The 16,401-nt window shown below is 35.3% G+C and overlaps 1 protein-coding gene across 1 annotated transcript in view; it reads left to right on the plus strand.

Moving 5' to 3' along the window:
- Best2 (bestrophin family protein) overlaps positions 1-6,607 on the plus strand; it is a 96,729-nt gene extending 90,122 nt beyond the window's left edge. The window contains exons 10-12 of the mRNA XM_074172247.1: positions 624-871; positions 2,454-2,573; positions 5,348-6,607. Of these exons, the coding sequence (XP_074028348.1) occupies positions 624-871; positions 2,454-2,573; positions 5,348-5,797 (818 nt within the window). The 3' untranslated portion in view covers positions 5,798-6,607. The remainder of the gene's footprint in view (positions 1-623; positions 872-2,453; positions 2,574-5,347) is intronic.
- The last annotated feature ends 9,794 nt before the right edge of the window (positions 6,608-16,401 follow it).

Here is a 16,401-nt window from a genome sequence, read left to right on the forward strand (position 1 = left end):
GTAGCTTATTTAGGTAGATATGATAAAGGAATCGATTTTTTTACTGAAAAATGTGCTAGAAGTAAGCCCAAAAAAGTTATGAATCTTTAATAAAAGACGTGTAGGTGGCGCCCCCTACGAGTAAGAGCAATAAGAACATCAGGTTCGAATTCGACACCTCAAAAACCTCCTATTTCGTTCAATTAAGTTCAGTATTTCAAAAGTTATTTTGAAAAAAACGAAAATAAAAATAAAACTTCAACATCCTGTATCTTGGAAACGAAGCGTTTCCGGACATTTATTTATTTGGACCATTCATATTAGATTATTGTGAGGAATCACCTCCTGAAGTTTGTCAATGTACTTTTGAATCACCCTGTATATATATATATATATATATATATATATATATATATACATATATATATATATATATATATATATATATATATATATATATATATATATATATATATATATATATATGTATTATATATGCTGTAGAGTCTCTGGAAATGGAGCTGATTTGATTTGATTTGATCTTCTAACAAAATAGTTAGTCGTGAAAGAATATTCAAAATTTTTCATAGAATCTCTAAATTATTGAAATATAGAGAGAATAATTTGCTTCTTCAATTTTACAGATTTGAAACTTAGTGGTGCTGCAGCGATGCAAATCAAGAACAGACCCAGAATTCCAACTCCAGATGTTACAAAAGAAGTCGTAGACAGAGAAAACAGATTAGCCGCCAGTGTGGCCAGCGTACAGAATCAGATGTCGGCAGGGTTAACTTTGATGCCGCATCAGATACAAGCTGGCTACGCTACTTACCCTTCAGGAGATATACCGGTTGTACAGGTATGTTTCCCAAATCCTGAACACTGCCACTGGAATTGAATACTATGTAGATACACTTTTCCTGAACGAGGAAAGAGCACACAGCAATACAGTTTTGAGAGTTGCTTATACGAAAAAATAAACTTACCCCTATTCATAGTTTTAGACTTCCAATGAAAATGTGATGAGACACATAACTCATGATACTGTGAAAGATAAACCGAAAACTATCCTGAATCTTATTTCCATTTGGAGTAACCAAACAAAAATTTGGGAACCCTTGGTGCCATCTTTTATGAAGAATAGACTTTACTGGTTTCGAAGACGAAGGGGTAATTTGTGAATCACTCCATTGTCAAGAACTCTCCATCTTTTTTCTTGGAAAATTTGGATTCTGAAGTGTATGGCTTCAGACCACTGAGATGGGTGAATCCTTTTCTGATATTGAAAGTCAGTTCCAGCAGGTTGAAACGTTTTGAACTATCAATAAGTAACCTCATCTATAACTTTTCCCACTATTCAGAATCTATCATAATATCTTGTTAGTTAATCCTTTTCAGCGGTACATGTTGATTAGCTTTGATCTTCGATCTGTTAAGTTATGGATTTGTGTCAGATCATCAGTATAACCGTCAATGTCTGTTATGAAAGCTAATGGTTGTTGAATTATTCTCCAGCTCCATCAGGAATCCACTTATATATCCACTCATATATATATATATACTATATATATATATATATATATATATATATATATATATATATATATATATATATATATATATATGTTCAAAACTACTCCTTTCAAGTGAAAAAGGGAACTTTGGTTGTGTATTTTCGATTCGATTCTACTATACCTAGCTCAGTGAATTTTCCAATCTCGAATGACAAATCTCACCTTTCCTGTTCCTACAAGTTATATAGGAAGTATATTCAAAGGTTTTAACAATGTTGCTATTTTTGAGGTTCTCATGGGATTGAGTACTATTGAATGAAGACAGTATAACCTCCAAGTCTTCCGTAAGTCCGTAGGGTCAGCTTCAAAGTCCTCGGCTTCCTTTTAATCTTTTGTAGATTTTGATTCGAAATCAGTCTGGGATCTACTCCCAAATATTCAACTTTCCCCGACAATTGAATATTTTCTCTTCGGAGTTTAAGATGTGTTGATCCTTGCATCTGGGTTCTTTTGGTGAATACTACTACTCATTTGAATGAATTGCTTTTTAGTCCATTTTCACTATATTATCATATTTTCCTTTCGTTAGCATGACTAAGTATTCTGCATAGCCCAGTACTTAAAATGCATTATGATCTCGAAGACCTAATAACTCATCAAGCATCTAGGAGTGTGGACAAATTCCTCCTGCGGATAGCAACTTCCCACCCTTGTCACTAATGATTCCTCCATGATGATTATGTAACTTACACACGCAGCTTATATAGTGGATTCCTCTGATTCGTGTTAGTCGAAAATATTGTACATTAAAAGTATTTGTGAAGCACTGCTTGGAATCTTTGGCGTAGTAAAGAATATTACTGGAGTTTTACCTCAACCCCAAACTGTTATTTTGACATCAAGTGATCTTCTTCTGGAACTAATCTTCTTCTGGAAGAAGATCAACAAGTGATCTTCCAGAGGAAGCTTAGTTTTCCTCTTGAAGAGGTTGTGGTGGGGTTGACATCACATCACAATAGTCCGCTATTGGCCAGAACATCATTCGACCATGCTTCGATCAGAAATCCTGCCTTCATTCAGGTGAGTTATGGAGTAGTTGAGAACATTGAAAGGGTAGATATTTCATTTGCAAGAATTAGAAAACTTTTTGGCTTGCTACTTTTCATCTATGTATAAAAAAAATGTGGGAAATTTTTGAAGACTGAAGAAGGAAATCAAATTCATAATGAACTCTCAACAAAGATGTGTACGAAGATGAAAAATTGGAAAGCCAAAAACCTTTTTTGTCAAAAATAGTTGCGCAAACTAATAGTGCGAAAATAATGTTGAAAAAAATCACTTTTTCGTAGCAAAGATAACAAGAAAACGAATAAAATGATCAAGTTCAGAGCCATGGAAAAGAAGAACTTCAGAACTTCCTGAATCATCTGAATAATAGCTTTCATCAACATTGTTTCATGATGTTTCAGTCATCAAGGAAGGTAATCAACTAGGCCAAATGGTGTACAGGAAGAAAACACACAGATCGATACCTAAATAATGGATCAAACCATCATCCACAACAGAAACGAGCAGTCATCAACACTCTAGTGAACAGAACTTTGAAGATATGTGAAGAAGAGTACGTCGACGATGGAATAAAACACCTACCAACTGTGTTACAAGCGAACGGCTACATAAAAGACATACTCTGCGCTACGTGGGAGGGAGAAGAGAGGAACGCCAGTGAAGAGAGGAACGCCACCAAGGTACTGCCATACATACAGGTGTCACCAACCGAATCGGGAAAATTCTAAAGAAGGCGAAAATTAACACCGTCTTCAAACAAACGAAGAAAATATCAGAGTATCTGAGATCAGCAAAAGACAGCAGAGATCCACTCAAATCAGTGGGAGTTTACAGGATCCCTCGTAACTGTGGTGAAGTTTATATCGGCCAGACGAAAAGGAGCATTGGTACCGGCCTAGTTGAGGATAAGCGGAGTTGCCGATTGGAACAGACCGAGAATTCTGATGTCGCTGAGCATGCATTGTCCGACGAACACAAGAACTTTCTCGAAAATACCCGGAGGCTAGCAACGTCGAAATATCATTCAACAAGAATGTATTTAGAAGCCATAGAAATGTACAAACCCCAACTTCAACAGAAAGGAGGAGAGATGATATCTACCAAAGATCTGACACCAGCTTTGGAAGGTGCTAATACGATATCTTGTCATTCAAATCGCGCAGGAAGTACGCGCGAACCCGCCGTTAGAGATAGGGCACAGAAAATCAACACTTTAAATGACATGGCAGAAATGAGAGCATCAATTTCAGTTGAAACGCCACTGAAGATGACTGCCGCAGTTGAAGTTGAAACGTTTGGAGATTGTAACCAAAGAAGACTACAGCAAAACACGAAAACCAACCGAAACATCTACAACTTCTGTTTGAAGTTATTTTATTCTCCGATGCTGTTTTTAGTTCGAAAATCCTCAAGTTGACGAAAAAATACCAAAATCTTGGTAACAACTATCTGTTCCATCCAATAGCGGTTGAAACTTTTGGTGTTTACTGCCCGGAGTCTCTGTTATTCGTTCATGAACTCAGAAAGAAAATAGGCCAAGCAACGAAAGATCACCGTTCTACCTCTTTTTTTATAGAAAGAATTAGTATTGCTATTCAACGTGGCAATGCTTGGAACTATTCCTCCTTCACATAATTTTGATGAGATCATGCATTGCCCTAATTTCAGTACGGAACTGGAATCTCTTCGAAATAAGCCGAGATATATGGATATTCATCAGTCTCCTATCAAGGTTAATTCGCAAGTGATCAATCCACCATGTTCTTTTTCAGTGCGGTCAATAGACTTAGGTCATTCTTGCCTTCCAAATATGAGTTGCAGTCCTCCTGGTTCTGGTTCGCTTTCAGTGGAAGAGCTTCATGAAGCAAGAGCCGAATCGATCGCTCTACGAAACCCCTCATCACTTGGGAGGATCAATCGCAGCTTGAGAAATGGTTCTTATGCAGATTATGTGAAACATGTTCTTCCTTACGAATCAGTAGATAGTTGTTCTGAAGACTTTGAGAAGAAAATTGGATTAGATAATTTAGGAAACACTTATTACATGAATAGCATTTTACAAGTGTTGTTCATGAAGAAGAATTTCAAGAACGCGGTTTTAATGATGAACGAGAACAAGAATGTTTCCTACTTATTCACCAAACTCAAACACCTGTTCATGCAGCTGCAGTTTCATAAGAATGTATCATCTTTTCCTCCAAACGATTTTCTGGAGTCTTTGAAGTAGCTGAGGCACCAGTCAATCTAATAATATCACTGATGATCTTCAAACATGAATCAACCTCTGAAGTAAGCACCAAACTCTTACGAAGGTTATAAATAGATGAACACTCAAATCTAGCAGACCACTATTATGATATTCATGCAGTCATTGTTCATTGTGGTTCTGGCGTTGAATATGGTCATTATTACGCCTTGGTCTTAAGAGGAAACGGACTGATTTAAGTTTGACTATAGTCGTGTCACGAAGTGTCCTGGCAATGTATTGAATTCATTGGAACCTCTGGAGACACCTTACATTTTGTTTTATGATAGAGAGAGGACATTGGCAGATCAAGATTTTCAGATGATGTGGTGCTGCAGGTTTTTCCGGGTTTTCCTGCAGCTGAAAAAGCAAATGCGCCACTGGAATCAATGAGGTCGCTCCGGAGCGCAATTAATTTTCATTGTTGTTTTATAGTTTAATGTTTCATCAAATTTTGAATTAGTTGACGAATATTCCTATTTTCAATCACTGAGGTTTTAGAATATACTGTTTTCTTCTTCACCATTTTTATTGTTCACAGGCATTTGAACCAGAGAAACCACTGTCGCCCAACCAACCTCTGACCTTAACTGAAGTACAACCAGATGAAGAGCTACAGGTTTTCAGAAGCAGCAATGGTACTCCTTCTTCAGAAGACTCACATGCCTCCAAGGACTCCACATCCTCAAATGTGTCGGCCACAACTGCATCAGTCACGTCAAAAACCCAGGAGTCAACCAGTGACAGCTCAAAAGTGACCTCCCCCTTCATTTTCGACACTCTGCCGGTCACTCTCAAATTAACTCCGATTGCAGAAAGAAAAATAGTTGCGGAAGCTACTCTTATCCCCAGTGCTTCTGCTCCAAACTCCTTGGTGTCTCTTGGCGGTGGGGGTATCACCCCCAGCAATGAAAATCAACACAGAAAAGTATCTTCTATATCCCAAAGTGGTCAGGAGGGCGGAACCTCTAAAAGAGAGGTATATGTTTGATCCTAAGTTGTGAAATAAAACACCGAAACATTTAGGACATATATACAAACAGTGATTCTGAATTAATTTCAAATAAGTGGCATTGTGATACGTTATCTTCATGACATATATAGATGTAACCGAAGTTAATCATGTTTGAAACATATTTGTACCTATTACTTCAATTTTTCACCATGATTTTCAGTTAACTATTATTATACATTGATTTCTTTTACAGTGAATCTATTGGTGAAAGGTCTTGTATTCCATGGTTTTAATAAACATCATGTTGAAATATCTAACCAGGGCATAACAAAAATCAACAAACATAAAATGATTGGTAGTAACTTTGAGAAAATTGGTTCGACATAATATTTAAATAGTTATAGAATTGCGTGAATGAAGTGCCTGAAATGAATAAACTTTTTAAGAAATTGACGGCACCATATCAGTTTTTCTGTATTGAGAGTGACATATTGTGATATAATCTAACTTTGAATTTAGGCTGAAATTTCCATAACACTTTTTAATTAGTTTGGCCTCTATAGATATAGAGAAATTATGAAAAGAATGAAAAATGTGTCGTTCAATTGGGAATTTGTCAGTGGTATTTGTGCCCCCCACTCAAGATATTGTATATATTATAAATTATTTTCATTATTTTATGCTGAGAATTGGGATGAAAGAATACATTTCATTATTGAATCTCTGCTCTCTCTGTATGATTTTATGTATATTTATTTGATTCTGGAATTCTTCTCAACTGGTGTATTTTGACAAATATTTGTATATATTTAATGTCTAAGGGTTAAATAAATGGTTAATTATCAACTTTCTTTTTCAATCTGAATATTTTTTCGGTAGAAGCATTACAATTGAGTTCAATAAAGTTTATAGAATGTGCCTAGATTCCCTAGTGTGGTCCACTTTTCAATAATCCTCTGAAATATATTTCACGGCTGGTTTACGGCTGGTGTTAACAATGGGTCATATGTGGCCTTACACTCACCCTCCCCACTCTACATATACAGATATATTCAGTGAAAAATGAGATATTCTACATTTGTAAAGATGTTCAGAAATTTCTAAAAACGTAATGAGATCATACATTCTACTCAATGAAATGAAAGAATTAAATATTTGAACCCGGCTGCTACTGTTTAGTTTATACGTGGAGTGATGGATTGAATTTGCCGGATTTGATTTTTTAATGAGGCTTCTCAGCTACTCTTGTCAATTTTTTCATTATTTGACCAGTTACAAACTGTTGCATGAAACTGTATGTGTTGTTCTCTGGCTGATCTACAAAGTTATGGTTATTTTCAACTTTTTCTCATTTCCTGGTGAGGTTCATATATTGATGCTGAAAAAGGATATCGGACATAAGTTCTTTTCGAAAATGCATGGATTGTTCAAACAACTGATCATTTGATTTGAATTATAACAAAGATGGCGTTACTAGCATCAAATCTAGCAACCAAGGAGCATCACAATAGATCTAAAAAGGTCGCAATAAATCAAGTCATGGGTTAGCTCCCCGACAATCTAATCTATGCTAGCTTGCAGATAGATAGATAGATGATTAATTCCACTACGTTACATGATAAAATGTTTGTAGCAAGTCAAAAAAGCATTAAAGTATTGGTCAGTTGAAAAGTCAAAATTGTATAGAAACAATCAAGAAACACAAATACGATAATATTAAAACAAAATTGTGTGTGTTGACATTATGAACATTTAAAATGATTTACGTATTATTCGACAGAATCGGAGCAAAATAGATAATTTTTTGGTGTTTTTTTTTAATTTGGACATACTATGAATTTTAAAACTATCGGGAAGATAGTTGTAGAGTCTTCTTCGATTGACGACTCGTTTATTTTGTGGAAATTCATGTTCACTGAGGATACACTACAAAAACACACTTTTGTCTATTTTGCACTATATTTGTTTATTGTTGACCGGTTTCGGCTATTACACCATTTTCAAAACTAACTGATTACATTGAAATCTGAGTTATTTATACCTATGTTGCTTATTCTATCATAAATGATTTGATATACCTGATACCCGGTACCTGCGTTTCATATACTTGTAGAATCCATGAACATAACAAAGCTTTCAATATAATGTAGGTTTTGGGATCTAGAATATAGGTTCAGGAGAGGACTATTATTTAAATCAAGTTGTTCGTTGAGGACAATAATAACAAAATACCTACCACTCTAGTTAACAACATAATAATGAAATATCAACAAAAATCAATAATGAAAGAACTATACCCAATTTCCACAAGACCAAAACACAAATATGTTAGTATCAATTATGCTGGTAGAATCTCCGAGAATATTAAAAATTATCTCTCAAAATTCAATTTACAAACATCCTACACATCCAACGGAAATTTAGGAAACATATTATTTAATGCCAAACCTAAATAAGAGAAAGGGAAGAGATCTGGTATATATCGAATAGAATGCGGTGAATGCCCCGCCATATATACAGGCCAAACTGGGAGAAATTCTTATACAAGGTACCACGAACATGTCATTTCGGATAAAAAATCATTAATGTACGAACATCTTCAAAATTTGAAACATAAAATAGATAAAGATAATTTAAAGATCCTACACACATGCGAAAAAGGGAAAGTGATGAATCTGTTGGAATCTATGGAAATAAACAGGTCAAAGAAAAATCCCAATTCTATTGTCCTCAACGAACAACTTGATTTAAATAATAGTCCTCTCCTGAACCTATAATCCAGATCCCAAACCCTACATTATATTGAAAGCGTTGTTATGTTCATGGATTTTACAGGTATATGAAACGCAGGTACCGGGTATCAGGTATATCAAATCATTTATGATAGAATAAGAATAAGGTATAAATTACTCAAATTTAAATGTAATCAGTTAGTTTTGAAAATGGTGTAATAGCCGAAACCGGTCAACAATAAAGAAATATAGTGGAAAATAGACAAAAGTGTGTTTTTGTAGTGTATCCTCATAGTTGTAGAGGTTGAAATCCAGAGTGTTCTTTTGTGATTTACTCAAACGATAGCAGTTTATTCGAATTTTGTTCCAATGTCTGGTAACATAGTCAATTAATGAAGTTGATTTTTTGAGAATTTTATAAGAACGTCGAACAAATATAATGTGGGCAACGGCATTATTCTTAATTTGAAAAACGCAGAGGTTGACATTGATTGATCTCTATGACCAGAGTTAGTTATTATTATTAGTTATTATTAACGTAAGGCATTCCATCACTTTCACAATGGAGAAGGAAATCCACAACGAATTGTTTTCTTTAGACGTATTGGTGAATAGGACCGACACTAAATGGGAAACATCAGTATATCAAAAACCCACTCACACAGGACAGTATCTGAACCAGAAATCCAACCACCATCAATCGACTAAGAAAGGAATCATCAAGACTCTATTGGACCGTGCTTTTGGGCTCTGTAACACAAAGGAAGGTCTCGAAAAGGAACTAGGCAATATCAAAAATGACCTTCAACGGAATGGTTACTCCAAAGTGATGGTAGAACAGGCTTTAGCTAGAAGACGGCAAGAACTCCACAAGGAAGAGAAGCCGCCACAACCAGTACGTGTACTGGTTGGATAATCAGAGGATTATCGGAAATTATGAGACGGATTGGGTCCAAATATAACATCAGGACCTGTTTCAGATCTGGGAACACTATCCGTAGCAGCCTCATGAAAACTAGGCCATCAAACGCGGACTGCGATTCCAAGAATTGCATTTACCGGATACCCTGCGAGTGCGGAGAATCATACATCGGTGAAACTAAGAGGCCATTGAAAGTTCGCATTGCTGAGCATAATAAACACACACAGCGAGGAGAAACCAGCAAATCCGGAATAGCAGAGCATGTTTGGACTCATCAACACAACATCAAGTGGGCTCAAGCCGAAATTATCCACAAAGAGGAATACTGGTTTAGGAGAAAATTCAAAGAAGCCGATTATATGTTGTCCAACAACGCATTTAGTCAAGCTAGCGTAGAGATACGTATCATATGGAAACCTCTAATCAAGCGAAAAACGACCAACTGTCGCCAAACGGTCATCTCCCGACAAAACCAATAAAGCGGAAAGAGGGAAGCGGAGATAGGTGAAAGCACTCGAATGACCTATAAATAGTCAGATTTCGAAGGAATAACTCCAGTTATCACACGAAGACGATTGTGGATACTAACAATCGAAACGTTGTGACATAACTTGGTTTGAAATCTTTAAATTTTAATTTTTTCATTTTTTGTCAATATTATTTTTAATTTTTCAATTTTTTTAGCTTTTATTAATATTTCAATTTTTATTTTTTTGGTTGTTGTTGTCTCTTTTTTTTGTAATTTCAGTTTTTTCTTTAACAAAATTGTTATTTTCTGTTAATTTTTTAAAATTTTTTTCAGGGTTATCAAATCAATTTATATTATATTAGCCAATGGTTCGAACTGATGGAATTATCATTCTGAATTGTACTAAAAAACCTCTTTTTCTATGTCAGCCTACGAACTTGCTAGCCCAACTGTTCAACAACAGACACCATTTCATTTTGGTTTGTTACGCTACTGATTTATTTCTGAATCAGATCTGCAGTTGTAGAAAAAAGAAGCGAAATTTTGGGGTAATTGAACTTCAGAATTATAAGGACCGCACACGCAGATACGAATGTCCGGTTTTCTTAATTTCTAGGAGGTGTTCAAGTATGAAGTGATTCATCAATACAGTTAGTGCATGATATGTTTTGGGCAGTCAAAACAAGATTACTTTCAAAATAATTGCAATTTTAATGACAAATGATATCACAAATATGATGAAATATATGTATAAATAGGGAGGGTTATACTTTTAGAAGTGACAAATTTTTTGGGAAAGAAAGTTTTTGGCTTGGTAGACATCGATGTTACCAATTTGGATATCATTATACGAAAAAGCACACAATTAATTTTGAATTGAGATTTTTATGACACGGATGAAGTTTGATCTACTTATGTCATCGATGACATCGTAATGACATTGATTCACCTATTTGATTAAATCCCAGCCAAGAGTACTGTTATTCGAATTGAAGGGGTTATATTTTTAGGAGTGATTAATTTTTTGGAAAGAACGTATTTGGCTTTCTACTACTCCATCTTGATACAAAAAAAAGTGATGAGGCAATCTTCCAAAGAGTATAGAGTTACTTATTTTCAAATTGATTACTTCCTTCCTTTTTTGGAAGATTGCCTCATCGTTTTGTATCAAAATGGAGTAGTAGAAAGCCAAAAACTTTCTTTCCCAAAGTTTTTGGCTTTCGCCTGCGCATGGGTCGCCATGCGCAGGCGACTGTGCGATTCACTTCTCACTGGTTTGGCGTCATGCTATCTCTCGCTACACTGAGCTTGGATATCTATAGTGTATAAAATTGTGTTTATAACAGTATACATAACCTGTGTTTTACTAAATGAATAATTTTTTTAAATAATTGAAAATGAAATATGTCTGACAGTGATAGTTCAGAATGTAAAAGTGATCATCCTCCTGCAAAGAAAGCAAAATCACACTAAGACACAGAATCAAATCATCAGTAATTCAATTATATTTCCTTATTTTGTTTATTTCATCTGTGCATTAAACCTGCGTATATTTGGTCTGTTTCAAGGGTCGGTAAATGTAAAATCTACTCTCTCGGTAGATTTAAATTTACATAATTTTCATAGTGTATAATATTTTTAAATCAATAAAATTATTGATTGATTTCAATTTCATTCTCATGAAAAATAATGCACTCAAACACTTGCTTGTACAATAAATTTCATAAAGACTGACAAAATTGAATTTCAACAGCTAGCGCACCAATGTTTTCTTGTTGGTTATCATCAGAAATTATTCAAAAAATTAATAATTCAAGTGCAGGGCCGTCGACATGAGGGGGGGAGCCTCCCCCCATCTTTTTCGACTTGAGAATAAGTTGGGAAGTGAAGATAGAAAAAAATAATATTAAAAAAATGAATAAAAATTTAGAAAATAAAAATAATGGTGGAATTCACACTGAAACATTTATTATTGACGTTTTGATTACACATTTTTTATAAATATTTCAGAACGCAACAAATGTCACAGGGGTCACAAAATATTATTATTGATATTTCATATCTGCCAGGTGTCCCGTGACAGCTCAAATTTTATTTAGTTCACTCCAAAAATTTTTTGTACAACGACGAACATAACTGAACGTGAATTTTCCAGTAAACAACTTCGCAAAATTTGAAAAAATGTGAAGTTCGGTAACATTTTCATTCAATTTCTACTCTCCTCGTTGAAGAATATTTTCTTCGAAAGTAATACAAAACGAGGCAGTAGAAAGAAAGAGAATTTCAAGGTTTTTCCTCCTATGGGATCACATCAACTGCCTCAAAAACATAAATTATATAGTTTTTATCATGTCGTTCACATAAATATGAGTAAACAAATTGCACCTTATTCAGCACGCCACTGCTCTTTTTGATTCGAAATGAAACAGTATGGAAGAAAGGCGTTCGCAATATTGAAATACAACAAATCGCCATTCAACGGTACATGACAGATATGTAATTATCGGCAGTATCAGTTTACTTTGTTTATTGTTTATCTGAAAGAAATATCACCATTTTATGTTTTGAATCGAGCTCATTTCAGCTGCGTCTGGATGGTTGCCTCGATGCTTAGGTTTCCAATTATTTTGAGAATAGTTATTTATGACGAGCTATCGCTGATGAAGATGAACCCAGCCAGATGCACCTGAACGATTGGTTCAATGTTGTTTCAGTAATTGCTTCCTACTCCGCGGTAATGAGGTTCATGTTGAATTGGTATGTTAACTAGTAGTCTAGGATTCGATGGAAGTGGAGCTTTGCTTCAAGGTATCCAAGTTTTCACTGATAATTGCTGGATAATTGGAAATATACAAAAAGCCATACAGAGTGGGTTAACGAAAACTCACCTAGTCTCTCGTCGGGGGAAAATTCATTCCTCGTCCCGTTTATCTCGTCTTGTACCGACTTCCCTTATCCAGCAATCATCATTGTTCAAGACTACATCAATTCATTATGTGTCCTATTTTCAAGAATGGTGATCGAGGTTTGTTTTGAAACTATAGAGCTATTTCAATAACATGCAATTCTCCTAGATTATTTGGAATTTGTATTCAAAAAAAGTTAAAGATAAAATCAGCACGTCTTTAGGTAACTGAGATCATGAATCACCAACCTTGCGTGTCTCAATTAATTTTTGTGTTAGTTTCTTGATACTTAAGGACAAGTAGATGTTGTTCAATAATATTACTTCTTGCCTTACGTTATTCACAATTTCTCTGCTTTGTACGCTGAGAACCTTGTTTTTCTGTTACTGTTCGAGAGCATTTTCAAAAACAACAACTTAAATTATAACCAAACTTATGGAACAGTATTCAAATCCACCAATATAATGACAATCTGCGCGATTTATATCTATGAATGCTTCATGTTCATTTATAAAAATTCATACCTCTTTACTGAGAATATACCTGCTCATAGGTATCCCAGTAGAACAATTGAATACATATATATTCCCTTCGTAGAATAACCGTAACTGAAAAAAACGCCCACTATATATCAATCAAGCTTTCAACCATCTTCCTAACAGATTAAAAAGAACTAAGAAAATTGGAGTTTTCAACAGAGAACTAAAAAAACTTCTCAGAGTCCTATTATTTGAACGCATATCTTACTGGAACATCCATTCAAAATATTTATGACAAAAAAATCTGTACTTTCTTGTTTGACGCCATTTCATTCTACGTTACCGACCTAGCGGTCGGTAACCAAGCGGTTCGGTGTGGGTGCTTTGTTTACTCACTTGAATTGACTGCCTCGTTGGTCGGTGGTTCAAGCCCTAGTCTGAACGATCGATCTTCATTTCCTATCGTCCAACCCGTGTTTAGAATCACACGTTAAAAGGTAAGACCTCGTTAATCCATAGCTCGCACAAGTTTCGACTTCTGAGGGTTGTCGTTCGTAGGGGTGCGACAGTTGGTTAACGGAAAAACAGATGTTTTGCAATAAAAGGTTGTCATCTACTCTGAAATAAGGCAGTTTATTATTATTATTAACACACAGACACCACAAAATGATGCATCTAGTTCCTGTACTTACATGATATTCGCTACTCGAGTTCCTCGATGTCAATGGGCTCTCGCACCACTCCGTTGATTGATCTACTGCTCATCCAATATTTAAAGACACAGCTAGATTTGCCATGCTGTATAGAATCTGAGCAGTGTTTGTCATATCGAGGTTTCACTAGAAGTTTCAGATGAAGGAGTGAAGTTATCAAAAACGAAGCAGTTTAAAAAAAAATATTCATTGCTTTCCATAATCCGATTACGTCAGAAAATTACATCCAAAAAATACGACGTTTCGATTGTCGGGTAATGAATGGACTATTCCTCCGATAGATGACTATTTATAGGTCATTCGAGCGCTTACACCTATTGCTTCACCAGTTTAGCGGGTGTTGATCATGTTTCCGCTTAATGACAGGTTTCCATATGTTGCGTATCTCTCCGCTAGCTTGGCTGAATGCGTCGTTGGAAAACATTTATGCAGCTCCTTTGAACTTTCTCTTGAACCAGTGTTCCTCCTTGTGGAAGATCTCAGCTTGGAACCACTTGATATTTCGTTGAAGAGTCCAAACATGCTGGTTTCTCCTCGCTGTGTGTTTCTCTTGTTGGCCTCTTAGTTTCGCCAATATAGGATTTGCCGCACTCACGTGGTATTCAGTGAATACAATTCTTGGAATCGCAGTCCGCGTTTGATGCTTTGATTTTCGTGAGGCTGCTACGGATGGTATTTTTGGATCTGAAACAGGTTCTGACGTTGTAGTTGGACACAATTCTTCTTCCACTGTCTCCTAGCCAAAATATGTTCCACCATCATTTTGGAGTAACTATTTCGTTAAAGATCTTTTCTAATGATGTCTAGTTTCTTCTTGAGCTCTTCCTTCGTATTACGGAGCCCAGAAGTACGATCAACTAGAATCTTTGTTTGAAGGTGATTGACAATGTTTTATGATGAATTTCACTAGTTCGGACTTCCATTGTCTACTATATAAAATGATTTAAAATCCCTGAAACAACTAAAAAAGAAGAATTAAAAGTGAATCGCTGAAAATAACTATTATATTGAGCAAAATAAACCTGAAATGAAATAATAGTGAAATAAAATACAAGCAAAAGTAGAACAATTGAATAAATAAAAATGAAGAAATGAAAAAAGAAAATAAAAATAAGAAGTTGAGTCACGTTAGTTCACGACGTTTCGATTGTTAATATCTACAATAGTCTTCGGGTGATGACTGGACTGATTCCTCCGAGAGATGACTATTTATAGGTCGTTCGAGAACTTTCAATTATCCCCGCTTTCCATTTTCCGCTTCACTGGTTCCGTGGGAGATGACCGTTTGGCGGGAGTTGGCCATTTTTCGCTTGATGATGGGTTTCCATATGTTGCGTATTTCTACGCTGGCTTGGCTGAATACGTTGTTGGACAACATATATGTGGCTTCTTTAAATTTTCTCCTAAATCAATGTTCTTCTCTGTGTATGATATCAGCTTGGAACCACTCAATGTTGTGTTGATGGATCCAAACATGGTCTGCTATTCCTGATTTGTTGGTTTCCCATCGCTGTGTGTGTTTCTTGTGCTCGGCAATGCGAACATTGCCGAGAATGCTATCTCAAATACACAATTTGTTCAAGAATAAAACTGACCTTGTTTAGTTTCTGGAAGGAATTCTATATACCGGCGATTAAAATAAAGGTAAATTTTCGTTATGTGGACATCCGGCGATATTGAAAAAATTTTTGACTGTACTTACGTATTTTGATGCGTAGATTACGAATCCGAAAGAAAAAAGCGGCGCTCTCCCTTATTTAAAAAGTTACGGCCCTTCAAAGTTCAGAAAAGGGCAACTTTTCAGCCTTCTTTTTCACTAAATAAACTATTTAAAAACACAAGCATTTATTTAGTAGGTCACCTTTACACCTTATTCCTCATTCTTTAACACTTTTCACTTCAATAATTAACATTTTTCTTATAAAAAACTTAATTTAAAAACGAATGCTTCTCCTGGTGACATTATTCTATTTCTAGGTTACTTACTAGTGACATTTCAGAAAAAAGCTGTTGGTATTTGCCGTCGCCTACTATTTCAAATTCGTAATACACCACCAAAAACCAATTTACGATCTAAAGAATGAAGATAAAAAACATTTGAATTACTTCAGGAATATGGACTGCATCAGTCGTACCAACCATATCATCAACCTTAAAAACGTAAAATACAGTGATATTTAACCAAAAAGCAGCTCCGTACATTTTTTAACATTTTTATAAGAAAACTGTTGATTATTGAAGTGGAAAGTGTTAAAGAAGGAGGAATAAGGTGTAAAGGTGACCTACTAAATAAATGCTTGTGTTTTAACATAGTTTATTTAGTGAAAAAGAAGGCTGAAAAGTTGCTCTTTTCTGAACTTTGAAGGGCCGTAACTTTTTAAATAAGGGAGAGCGCCGCTTTTTTCTTTCGGATTCGTAA

The sequence above is a fragment of the Leptinotarsa decemlineata genome, unplaced genomic scaffold, assembly GCF_025532065.1.
Source record: "Leptinotarsa decemlineata unplaced genomic scaffold, Ldec_3_MD MMD2_tig00000035_RagTag_RagTag, whole genome shotgun sequence".
Lineage (NCBI taxonomy): Eukaryota > Metazoa > Arthropoda > Insecta > Coleoptera > Chrysomelidae > Leptinotarsa > Leptinotarsa decemlineata.